General features: G+C 38.8%; 1 protein-coding gene across 1 annotated transcript in view; it reads right to left on the bottom strand.

Annotated features, from left to right (window-relative positions):
- Positions 1–556: 556 nt before the first annotated feature.
- SLC44A5 (solute carrier family 44 member 5) overlaps positions 557–12,451 on the bottom strand; it is a gene marked incomplete at both ends in the record, with an annotated part of 394,265 nt that continues 382,370 nt past the window's right edge. Inside the window, 6 exons of the mRNA XM_082863282.1 lie at positions 557–669; positions 4,008–4,092; positions 5,431–5,519; positions 5,652–5,722; positions 6,339–6,412; positions 7,482–7,585. Coding sequence (XP_082719408.1) covers positions 557–669; positions 4,008–4,092; positions 5,431–5,519; positions 5,652–5,722; positions 6,339–6,412; positions 7,482–7,585 — 536 coding nt within the window. The remainder of the gene's footprint in view (positions 670–4,007; positions 4,093–5,430; positions 5,520–5,651; positions 5,723–6,338; positions 6,413–7,481; positions 7,586–12,451) is intronic.

The following is a 12,451-nucleotide window of genomic DNA, read 5'->3' as shown; positions in this document are numbered from 1 at the left end:
TGTTATGGTCTCGAATCACTTACTGAAATATACTTCCTAGGGAACCATTAATACAAGTTTAATCACAGTTTAGAATGTTGTCCACTAGCTTGAACAGTATAAATATAACCATAGCACCATATTTACAAATTTAGTACCATATGCTGGTTAACTATAAATCAATCTTTTTATGGCTAATTGATGACACATTTATAGTGCTTTCAAAAATTTCCTGAATACCCTTTACGAATATACATTTATAAAAAGAAAGGCTATCAAAATGCTGCAATGGGAAACAGCATGCCAAGTTATAAAAGTCTTGGAAACACTTTCAGCTATAGACTTTAAAAAAATGTGTGACATTTACACCTCGCTCTTCAGCTGGGACCACTACAAAGTATCCTAGTTCACAGAGGCTACTGTCATCAATTGCCTGATACCTCAGATGGTACCAAGTTCTCGCTTTTTAGGAATAAGCACTGAAATTTCACATTACTTAAAAGCATCATTTTCAAATACAAATGACCTAATTTACAAAACTTCTACTTAAAAATGAATGGCACTGTTTGGAGCTTTTCTACTCTTTCTGCTTCTGGGGAACTAGTTGCTTCTTGTTCAGAATTCCGTGCAGGGTAGGGGTTATGAAGTAGGGTTTTTCTGTAGATCCATCATTTCTTTCCAGATCTTCACCTGTATATGCAGCAGCCAAAGCAGGCAAAAGCAGCAACAGCAGCAGAACAATTATATGCATTTTTATAAATTGGAGAGTCGAACAGGGAAAAATCAGAGAAAGCAGTGTTAGAAAGTCAAATATAAGACAAATTAGTGCAGTTAAGTAGCTGATGCTGGTCAAAGTAAGAAGCTTCAACCTCTGCCAGGAAGCACTGAAACTTCCTAAATCCCACCCACTCCAAAGAGGTTTATTTTGATAGTTTAAAGGTTAATAAGATCTTTTATGTCCTTTCAAATGTGTTATCTTTAAATTCTAACGACTGTTCATTTCAGAGAGGTAAATTGCCACATCCTCTGAGATGAAGCTGAATAAAAAGTATGGTGTGATAAATGTAGAGAATAATTGAATTTCAGAGTTCAAAGTCTGTTTTAATGGTAATTCACACCCTCATGTTACAGATGAAGAAACTGAGACCCAGGGATGTAAAATGATTCTCCTGAAATTGAAAGCTCTGGGGCAACAGGATGAGGTGAGGACCCAGTCTCTTGACACCTACTTCAGTTCTCATCCTACTTAACTAAATGGTGTCCTGTCCTAAATCCTTGTAGTTTACCTCAGATTATATTCAAAAGCTAATACAGTGTTTGCTGACTTCTGTAATACATGAGTTTATATTCCTGCTTTGCTTAGGCTAATAATAAAATGATGGATATTCACTGAGCACACATCTGTTGGGTGGTTGGGGACAAACATGAGAATGATGCTGAGAAGCAAGGAGAAGTTTGCATGGAATTAAATTTCCTGCAGATACATATAATTCACAGCTGATAATATCTATCTCAATAAATATATAAATGCAACTTGAAACTGTTTTGACTAGTATATTAAAAATATTATGCTATTTTAGCCTTTATTTATTATGAAATACAGGATAAGAAATATTATATAAAACCATATAGCATAATCACAGATTTATGGAATAAATCTAAGTTATTTTCATCATACTCTCTTAGGAATGGTTGGATTATTGGTTTATTAGATTTTTACATTAGACTTCACAGTGACTTTCCCCACATACAAAATGAAAAGCTAAGAAGGGAACATGATAGATGCTGAACATTTTTGTTCTTTTTTCCTTAATCATATTTCTATATCTTATATCACATATCATATGTTGTATGTTGATATCATTATTACTTTTGAGGGATTGGTAGGAACTGTGGTATCAATCACATAATAATGAAAATAAGCATCTACAACTATTGTTTTTTTCCCATCCTGGGACCAGAATTCTCATCGCCTTGTAATGTTGAAAGGATGCTATGTCTCTATAAATGAAGTGTTTGTTTGCAAATAGTTTGCATTTTTAAAATCACCAGTTTTCTGGCAGTCAAGATAATAAGTATAAAGAGGTATATATTTTTAAAAAAGGTACAGTTCCACACAATCATAATTTGCCTTAGAGTATCATTTAAGAAGAAAATTTTCCAAAGTTAGATGTTGCCCATAGTAACAGCTGCAGAGGGAAGAAAAATACAGTTTGGCTTCTCTTGTTCTTTATTATCAAAGACAAGAACATCCAAAAAGAAACTATTCACATTCAACACACAATGTGTTAAATAAGGCTGAAATTATACCTGCTTTTCAAGAAGTTGGCAATTAGTAATATAGATGAGTGGAAAACATTTCTTAGTGCTCAAATTTAAAATCTACTGTCAAAATTAAAATCTACAAGATTTGTCAAAGCTTCCAAAGATTGGAAACTGATAGGTTCTAAACATTTCCCAGGATACATTTTGAGAAAACTTTTCAGTTACAAGAATCAGGAAGATCCCAGTGGGCTCTCCCAGTTTCATTCCCATGATTAGCATTTGAGATGAAAGGAGGGACCTCTGAACATTCAAGATCTCTGTCTCTTCTGTGTCTTAAGCTACCTTATTCCCATGCTCCTTCTTCCACCTCATACCTGAGCGGAAGTTTGTTCATGTGGTATTTTGTAGATGGCTTTTCCTGACAAACCACTGAAGCACTAGGAAAAGATTAAACATTCCAGTTCCATTTATAGCCAGAGGAAGAGCTAACTTGTACACAAAGTTCTCCTGATTAATTTGTCCAGTTATTGAAAATTGATTTGTTAAATGTTCAGAAAAAAAAATCAAACCATTTTCGAGAAGGTTTTTTCCTTCAATATATCTCCCTAAAGTTAGTATCTTTAGGGAGATATATATATATATATATATATATATATATATATATATATATATCCTCTCCTGACCCCAGCATGCAGTTGGTGCTGTGAGTTACACTAAAAAATAAACTGTTCATTTTATACAAGTAGATCACTCAGTAATGCCCTGTCATAGAATGTTTTCTCTGCTTCTCTTAAGAGCAATGTGCCAGAGAAATAATCTCTCAGGGGGTATTAGTTGTAGGGCTAACAAGTTCTGTTCTTTCACCTGTTGACCCTACTTTATCTAGGTTGAAGGTAAGGACAGATCAAGCTCCTGATGGGCACTAGGTTCTCCAGGGCTTTTAAGATGAGGTGTTGGGGCTTCCCTGGTGGCGCAGTGGTTGAGAGTCTGCCTGCTGATGCAAGGGACACGGGTTCGTGCCCCAGTCCGGGAAGATCCCACATGCCGCGGAGCGGCTAGACCCGTGAGCCATGGCCGCTGAGCCTGCGTGTCCAGAGCCTGTGCTCCACAATGGCAGAGGCTACAACAGTGAGAGGCCCGTGTACCGCAAAAAAAAAAAGATGAGGTATTAATAGAAAACATATTCATTCTGCATATGTGAGGTGCACATGCCACATAGAAGCACAGTGAAGAAGTCAGTGATGAAAGCTCTATTGAAGTATTTTAACACTACGCGTCAGAGTTGATCTAGCCATTTCCTAAACATGCCTCTCTATGAATCCTATCTATTTGTCATCGTGTTACCCAGTGTGAATTGGCCCCATGTGTCTTTGAAACCATTGCCAGCTTGGCTTTATCAGAAGGTATAAAGGCTGTCCTCAGAGTCCCCAAAGCCCAGCCTCAAAGCCCAGTTATGTCTTCAGTTGTTAATAAAGCACAACAGAAGCCAATCATTATTATAAATTTGAAAACATTAAGAAATTAAAATAATTTCATGCTAACACCATGCCATGATGCCTGACCCTCCAGTGCTTTGCAAACTCCATCTCTTAGCCTTTAACGTTTACAAAGCATCTACTAGACAATGTCTCTTTCCAAATAAACTGTTTTGCAGTTTCAGCCAGGTCATAGCAAATCCACAAGCCAGCTAAAAGACTGGGTCTTAACCTTTTCATCTTTTGGTTATCCACCAGAGGGGGAAAACACATATACTGAAAACTTACAGAAGCAGATGAAAATTGTTTCAATACACATTGCATAGACGCTGAAGAATCCATGTGCAATTAGGTAAGATCCAATCATGACTGTCTGTAAATGAGCAGAGAAGAGAATGAAGATGCCATTAACTTGTCCAAAAGAACAATAATGCAGTTTTAAATAAAATCATGATGAGGACGCTTTGAAATACTCTGTGTTGGAAAAGATTTCAAGATAGGAAGGTACAAAATTCAATGATAAAGTTTTTGAGTGCCTTTGTACTGGGATTTAAACAAAATGTACTAGTTTACCTGCCAATTTTCTTATCACTATCCCCAGTGCCTACCAAAAACATCCCAGATTTAGGATCCTGCACACTGAGGCAGTAAAGCATAGGAGTTAAGAGCATACACTGCCTAGGTTTAATCACAGCTCAGGCACTCACTCGACAAGTCACCTAACATCTCTGGGCTTCCTACATAAGATTGTTGGTGGGGAAGGGGAGAATGTGAGTAATAATGGTATTTATGACACATGGATTGAGTGAGTTAATATACTGTAATAAATCTCGCAGGGCTCCCCCCAGGTCCTCTCCAGATGCCACATCTATCCCCTAGTTGTTGGGAATGTATGTAGGCTGCTGATGACTCAGCTGTTTTGCTCACTAGGAATTGCTCTTGCAGGGAACTGCCTCACCCAAAGTTACACCATCATTCAGAGGGCAACCCCCGGCCAACAGTTGCCTGATGCAGCATACAGAGGCCTAGTCCCTTTGTCAGAATTTCCTGTAATTATGTCTGAGGCTTCAGCTATAATTGCCGCATGGGTCAGCTTCTTCTCTTGCCTGGGCCTGTCCTCCTCACTTCCTTTCAAGTGTATCTCAGGAGAGCACTTCATAATAAGCCTTCTGCATGCAATCCTCTGTCTCAGGGGTTGCTTCCAAGGGACCCCAGCTCTAAGGCAGAATGAGGCTTGGCCTCAAAGTAAGACCAATCATGTTAGCTATCATTATTTCTCCTATTCCTTTTCGGTTTTTTATTTTGCCATTTCTCATAAATCAGAGTCAATGTTACCCAGACGCTATAGAATGAATTGTGTCCCCTCAAAATTCATATGTTGAAACCTAATCCCCAAAGTGATGGCATCTGGAGGTGGGGCCTTCAGGAAGTAATGAAGTCACAATGAAGGAGCCCTTGTGAATGTGATTAGTGCGCTTATAAGAGAAGACAGGAGAGATGAAATCTCTCTCGACCATGTTAGGATACTGCAAGAAAGTGTCCCTTTGCAAATTAGGAAGAAAGCCCTCACCAGGAACTGAATCTGTGGGCACCTTGATCTCGGACTTCTCAGTCTTCAGAACTGTGCGGAATAAATCCCTGTTGTTTAAGCCACCCAGTCTATGGTATTTTTGTTGCAGCAGCCCAAACTTACTAAGACATCAACTCTTACCAGCAAAGGTACCCAGTAGTAATTTAAAGATGTTGGTCCTACTATAATCATTGGGAGTCTTTCTGTGAAGAGTAGAAAGGCCAGGACACCTAGAGTGAAAAGGCAAAACATGTATATTGTGCATTTGCAAAGGAACATAGCTTTTTGTAGTAAAGAAGTTTTTCTAAGCACATGTTAAACTTATTACTACTACTACTACTATTACTAATACTACTACTTACCTATACACCCAGCAACTAGAATCTTCCCCAGGATTAGGACAAAATCTGTCACTCTATCCATAACTGCAACTCTGAGAATCAGAAAAAAGAAAGTATAATTTTGTGTTTAAATTATATTTGTTATCAGAAATTTATGAGAGTAAATAATTCATGAGTTCATTTTGATGTGTCTTTGCTGAAATTTTATTTGGCCTTTGTTAAATGCAAGAAGTGAAGTTAGAACCCAGGCATGATTTTCTGACTTATTTATAATGGAGTAAACAGAAGATGGCATTGTAAGGCTGTCAGGTGCTATTGGTGGTGTCAGCATTTCTCTCTCTAATTCGAGGACTAGGGATACCCTGAATCCTGAGGATGGCTGCACTGGTTCTCTGATTTTGTTCACTCAGACTCTGTCAATTTTGGGAGGGGGGAATAGTCAGAAACATGATGATAATGTTCATGTGGGGAATTTCTTGAGCATAGGGGATACTAAAAATGAATAAGTGCCAGTGGGTATAAAGGCATAGGTGGATGATGGGAGCAATAATTCTAAAACATATGAAGAAATTAATGGTGTGAAGGTGAAGATTTAAATCTATTAAAATAAAAGATAAGATTCATGTCTAATAAGACCATCAACATGTGAAGTATGGATGCTAAAGCTTCACCAAATCATCTACTGCCATGCTCAACCTGATTACTTACTTTAAAATATTTCTCATCAGCAGATTGAAAGCATCTCTCGCTGACCTGCAGAAGTTTTTGCCATATATTGCAATCTGAGGAAGACAGTTGATATTATTCTGGAGTCAGTAACGTAATTTAACAAGACCAACAGACAATCCAGTGACAGGAACGTGAATTAATTCTGTCACCCACACAGTTATTCTCATTCCTTTTTCCAACAGTTGGGTTCATGGGAGGCTTGGGCAGTGTGTGTCCTCAACTCTGCACAACTCTCAGAGTCATTGACAATAAGGTATGTTTTGGTTGCTATTTGCCCTTAACTCCATGGGGATTAGACAGCTTCAAACAGGTAGGTCTTCGTCTCAAATCCCAGGACACAGCTTCTGTCTTTGAAGTGTTTTGGCTATGGTTTGTTGCTGAATGGGTTAAATGTTGTAGCGTTCACATTATAAACTACTCTCAGGAAACCCAGAGCCTTCCAATACCCTTGCTTTATTGATTAAAAGGCTCAATACAATATTCTCACTGGAGGTATATTAATGACTCTTTGAATGTCCATAACTATTTGAATCACCCATGCAGACCCTATATCACTGTGATAATATGCAAGTGTTATAAGGTTGTAGCCGCTAAATTCTAGAAGAATATTTTTGGATCCCCTATTGAAAAAAAAAATCTCTTCAGAAGCCTCCATATTCCCATAGGAAATAAGTCACAAATTCAGCTATGCATTATCAGTTCCCACACATTTCAAAATAAGAATCATAAAAAGAAATAGACCCTTCCTTAAAAATATGTAAAGCCCAGAATTAGAAGAATATTTTCTTTTCACAGTGAAACATAGACTAGGTAAGCTTTCCTCCCACTAAACTATGTCAAATACAAACAAAATCATTTTCAATCTAGCACATTTTTATACTTCTAAGGTAAATAATATTTTCCCTCTCCGAAAAGGTATTGAAGGTAATAATGAACTACAGTTAAGTTACTGTCTCAACTAGGAAAACAGAGCCCTGAATGATGCATTGGATTCACAAATTCTTATAACAACATGGTGATAAATTCAACTGCTTGATGCACAAGTGCTTTAGAGATGGAAATGTAGACATGGGGTTTGGGTTTGCAAAGAAGCAGTTTAGTAAATAAAAATAAGCTACTTACCATAACATAGGCATTTCTGTTCAAAAACTTTACTGCTTTTTCTAAACACCAGAAACAGCATCTCAGGCAGCATTTTAGGAATTTAGAAATGTTGTTCTGGGCCTCTATGAGAAGGAGATATTTAAACCTATTAATGATTTGCAAACTCTAGGAATCAAAAAAATATAGTAAAATTTTAAGTGTGCTTTAAAACTTTTTTAATTGCAGTGAAATATACATAAGATTTACCATTTTAACCATTTTTAAGTGTACAATTCAGTAGCATTTAGTACATTCACGATTTTGTGAAATTACCATCACTATCAATTTCCAGAACTTTTCATCATCTCATATAGAAACTCTGTACCCATTAAACAATAACTCCTCATTCTCCCTTTCTCCCAGTCCCTGGTAACCTCTGTCATACTTCTGTCTGTATGAATTTGCCTCTTCTAGATACCTCATATAAGTAGAATCATACAATATTTGTCCTTTTGTGTCTTGCTTATTTCACTTAACATTCAATTGTCAAGATTCATTATTACATTTATTTTTAGAGCTGAATAACATTTCATTGTATGTATATGTCACATTTTGCTTATTCTTTTATCTGTTAATGGAAATTTGGGTTGTTTCTACCTTCTGGCTATTGCAAATAATGCTCCTATGAACACTGGTGTGCGAGTATTTGTTTGAGTCCCTGCTTTCAATTATTTTGAGTATATATGTAGAAGTGGAATTGCTGGCTCATATGGCAATCAAATTTTTGACTTTTAAAGGAATCACCACACTGTTTTCCACAGTGGCAAATCAGTGGTGATTTTACATTCCCACCAGCAATGCACAGGTGTTCCAATTTATCCTCACCCTACAAAAATTCGTTATTTTTCATTTTTTGATACTAGACATTCTAATGGGTATGAATTGGTACCTCACTATGGTTTTGATTTGCATTTCCCTATTGACTAATATTGAAGATCTCTTCATGTGTTCATTTACCATTTATGTATGTTCTTTAGAGCAATGTATATGAAATCCTTTGCAGGAGGGACAAAGATGGTGTCATAGGAGGCTCTTGAACTTCCCTCCTCCCCCAGATGCACTGAATGTACAGCTACACATGGAGCAATTTCCTCTGAGAGAAATCCAGAAACAAGCTGAGTGACTCCTACACATCAGGCAACTATGAAAATCCCACGTTGAAATGGTAGGAAAGGCTGAAACACACTCGCCATAAACTCTACCCCTGGTACAACACCATGCGATCAGGACAATACCCCCAACTCTCAGCTTCTCCCTGAGGAGTGAAGGGTTTGGGCAGCACATCAAGGATTCCAACTTTTAAGGCTCCCACCCAAGAGACAGACCCCGCAAAACACTTAGCTCTGATAGCCAAAGGGGCTTGTTTCTACAAGTTCTACAGGACTATAAAAAACAAAGAAGCGGTTCTTAACAGGCACACATGCTAGCAATCACTATACCCCCAGGCTTAGCAAAGAGGGAGCAGGCAAAAACGCCCATTTTCCAGTCTCTTCCTGGGAGGGGATTGACTGCGCACTTTACAACCTTGTGCCTAAAATTCCAGCTTCTAGTTTGCACACTCTTGGAGCTAGCTGTGGGCCTCCATGGACCCAGGGGGAGCAGGTCACCAACATCTCTTTGGAAGGAGCTTATACACCTGTGTGGTGCCCCAGTTTCTGCAGCTGCTGCCCGAGTCATGGTCTCCCCTTTGTGTGGCTCTAATAGGGCTTGCACAAATGAGTCTCACAGGACTGTAGAAAACAAAGAATCCATGTTTAAATGGTAAAGGAATGCCCTACCACCACCACCACGACCATGGCTATACATCCTGGCTCAGTGCAGAGGGTGCAGGCAAAAGCCACCTCCTAGTTTCTCCCTGAAAGGATAATCTACATACTTTCCCAGCTGCTGCCTAAGGGTTTAACATCTAATCATCCGGCATCTAGGTTCTGACTGTGATCCTCCACTTTGGGACCCTAACAGGTCTAGGTACACCTTCAATTACTAAGAGCCACTAAACTAACTATGGTGGCTAGGACAATCACAAAGATTTGAGAGAACCAGAAGGTTCGGCTGGGCTGATTAATGAAGCTCATCTCCTACATGAGACTATTCTGTCAAGTTGGGAAAGATGGCTGTTTTATCTAATGCACAGAAAGCAATACAGAGAGTCAAGAAAAAAAAAAGAGAAGGAGAAACAAGGGAATACTTTCCAAATAAAAAATATATATATATTTCCAGAAACTGATATTTCTGAAACAGAGATAAGTGATTTAACTAGTAAAGAATTCAAAATAATGGTCATAAAGATGCTCACCATGGTCAAGGAGAAATGCATGAACAAAATGAGAATTCAATTAAGAGATAGAAGATATCCAAAAAAAAATCAAACAGAATTTATAGAGCTGAAGAATACAATTGAACTGAAAAATTCAATAGGGGGATTCATAGCAGATTAGATCTAGTGAAAGAAAGGATTGATGGACTCCCTCTTGCGAGCGCACCAGAATCACAACTAACTGCTGAACAAGCATTGACAGGAAGACACTGGTGGAACTCACCAAAAAAGATACCCCACATCCAAAGAAAAAGGAGAAGCCACAGTGAGACGGTAGGAGGGGCACAATCACAATGAAATCAAATCCCATAACTGATGGGTGGGTGACTCACAAACTGGAGAACACTTATACCACAGAAGTCCACCCACTGGAGTGAAGTTTCTGAGCCCCACGTCAGGCTTCCCAACCTGGGGTCTGGCAATGGGAGGAGGAATTCCTAGAGAATCAGACTTTGAAGGCTAGCAGGATTTAACTGCAGGACTTTGACAGGATGGGGGAAACAGAGACTCCACTCTTGGAGGGCATACACAAAGTAGTGTGTGCATCGGGACCCAGGGGAAGGAGCAGTGACCCCATAGGAGACTGAACCAGACCTACCTGCTAGCGCTGGAGGGTCTCCTGCAGAGGTGGAAGGTGACTGTGGCTCACTGTGGGGACAAGGACACTGGCAGCAGAAGTTCTGGGAAGTACTCCTTGGTGTGAGCCCTTGCAGAGTCCGCCATTAGCCCCACCAAAGAGCATGGGTAGGCTCCAGTGTTGGATCACCTCAGGCCAAACAACCAACAGGGGGGAACCCAGCCCCACCCATCAGCAGACAAGCGGATTAAAGTTTTACTGAGCTCTGCCCACCAGAGCAACAGCCAGCTCTACCCACCACCAGTCCCTCCCATCAAGAAACTTGCACAAGCATATTAGATAGTCTCATCCACCAGAGGGCAGACAGCAGAAGCAAGAAGAACTACAATCCTGCAGCCTGTGGAACAAAAACCACATCCACAGAAAGATAAGATGAAAAGGCAGAGGACTATGTATCAGATGAAGGAACAAGATAAAACCCCAGAAAAACAACTAAATGAAGTGGAGATAGGCAATCTTCCAGAAAAAGAATTCAGAATAATGAGAGTGAAGATGATCCAGGACACTGGAAAAAGACTGGAGGCAAAGATCGAGAAGATGCAAGAAATGTTTAACAAAGACCTAGAAGAATTAAAGAACAAACAAACAGAGATGAACAATACAGTAACTGAAATGAAAACTACACTAGAAGGAATCAATAGCAGAATAACTGAGGCAGAAGAATGAGTAAGTGACCTGGAAGACAGAATGCTGGAATTCACTGCTGCAGAACACAATAAAGAAAAAAGAATGAAAAGAAATGAAGACAGCCTAAGAGACCTCTGGGACAACATTAAACGCAACAACATTCGCATTATAGGGGTCCCAGAAAGAGAAGAGAGAAAGGACCCGAGAAAATATTTGAAGAGATGATAGTCGAAAACTTCCCTAACATGGGAAAGGAAATAGCCACCCAAGTCCAGGAAGTGCAGAGAGACCCATACAAGATAAACCCAAGGAGAAACATGCCGAGACACATAGTAATCCAATTGGCAAAAATTAAAGACAAAGAAAAATTATTGAAAGCAGCAAGGGAAAAATGACAAATAACATACAAGGGAACTCCCATAAGGTTAACAGCTTATTTCTAGCAGAAACTCTACAAGCCAGAAGGGAGTGGCATGACATATTTAAAGTGATGAAAGGGAAGAACCTACAACCAAGATTACTCTACCCAGCAAGGATCTCATTCAGATTCGATGGAGAAATCAAAAGCTTTACAGACAAGCAAAAGCTAACAGAATTCAGCACCACCAAACCAGCTCTACAACAAATGCTAAAGGAACTTCTCAAAGTGGGAAACACAAGAAAAGAAAAGAACCTACAAAAACAAACCCGAAACAAGAAAATGGTAATAGGAACATACATATCAATAACTACCTTAAAGGTGAATGGATTAAATGCTCCAACCAAAAGACACAGGCTGGCTGAATGGATCCAAATCAAGACCCATATATATGCTGTCTACAAGAGACCCAATTCAGACCTAGGGACACATAAAGACTGAAAATGAGGGGATGGAAAAATATATTCCATGCAAATGGAAATCAAAAGAAAGCTGGAGTAGCAATACTCATATCAGATAAAATGGACTTTAAAATAAAGAATGTTACAAGAGACAAGGAAGGACATGACATAATGATCAAGGGATCAATCCAAGAAGAAGAAATAACAAATATAAATATATATGCACCCAACATAGGAGCACCTCCATACATAAGGCAACTGCTAACAGTTCTAAAAGAAGAAATCGACAGTAACACAATAATAGTGGGGGACTTTAACACTTCACTTACACCAATGGACAGATCATCCAAACAGAAAATTAATAAGGAAACACAAGCTTTAAATGACACAATAGACCAGATAGATTTAAATGATATCTATAGGACATTCCATCCAAAAAAGCAGATTACACTTTCTTCTCAAGTGTGCATGGAACATTCTCCAGGATAGATCACATCTTGGGTCACAAATCAAGCCTCAGTAAATTTAAGAAAATTGAAATCATATCAA

Source organism: Leucopleurus acutus (genome assembly GCF_964270905.1).
Source record: "Leucopleurus acutus genome assembly, chromosome: 2".
Taxonomy (NCBI): Eukaryota; Metazoa; Chordata; class Mammalia; order Artiodactyla; family Delphinidae; genus Leucopleurus; species Leucopleurus acutus.
This window is presented reverse-complemented; position numbering and strand designations above follow the sequence as displayed.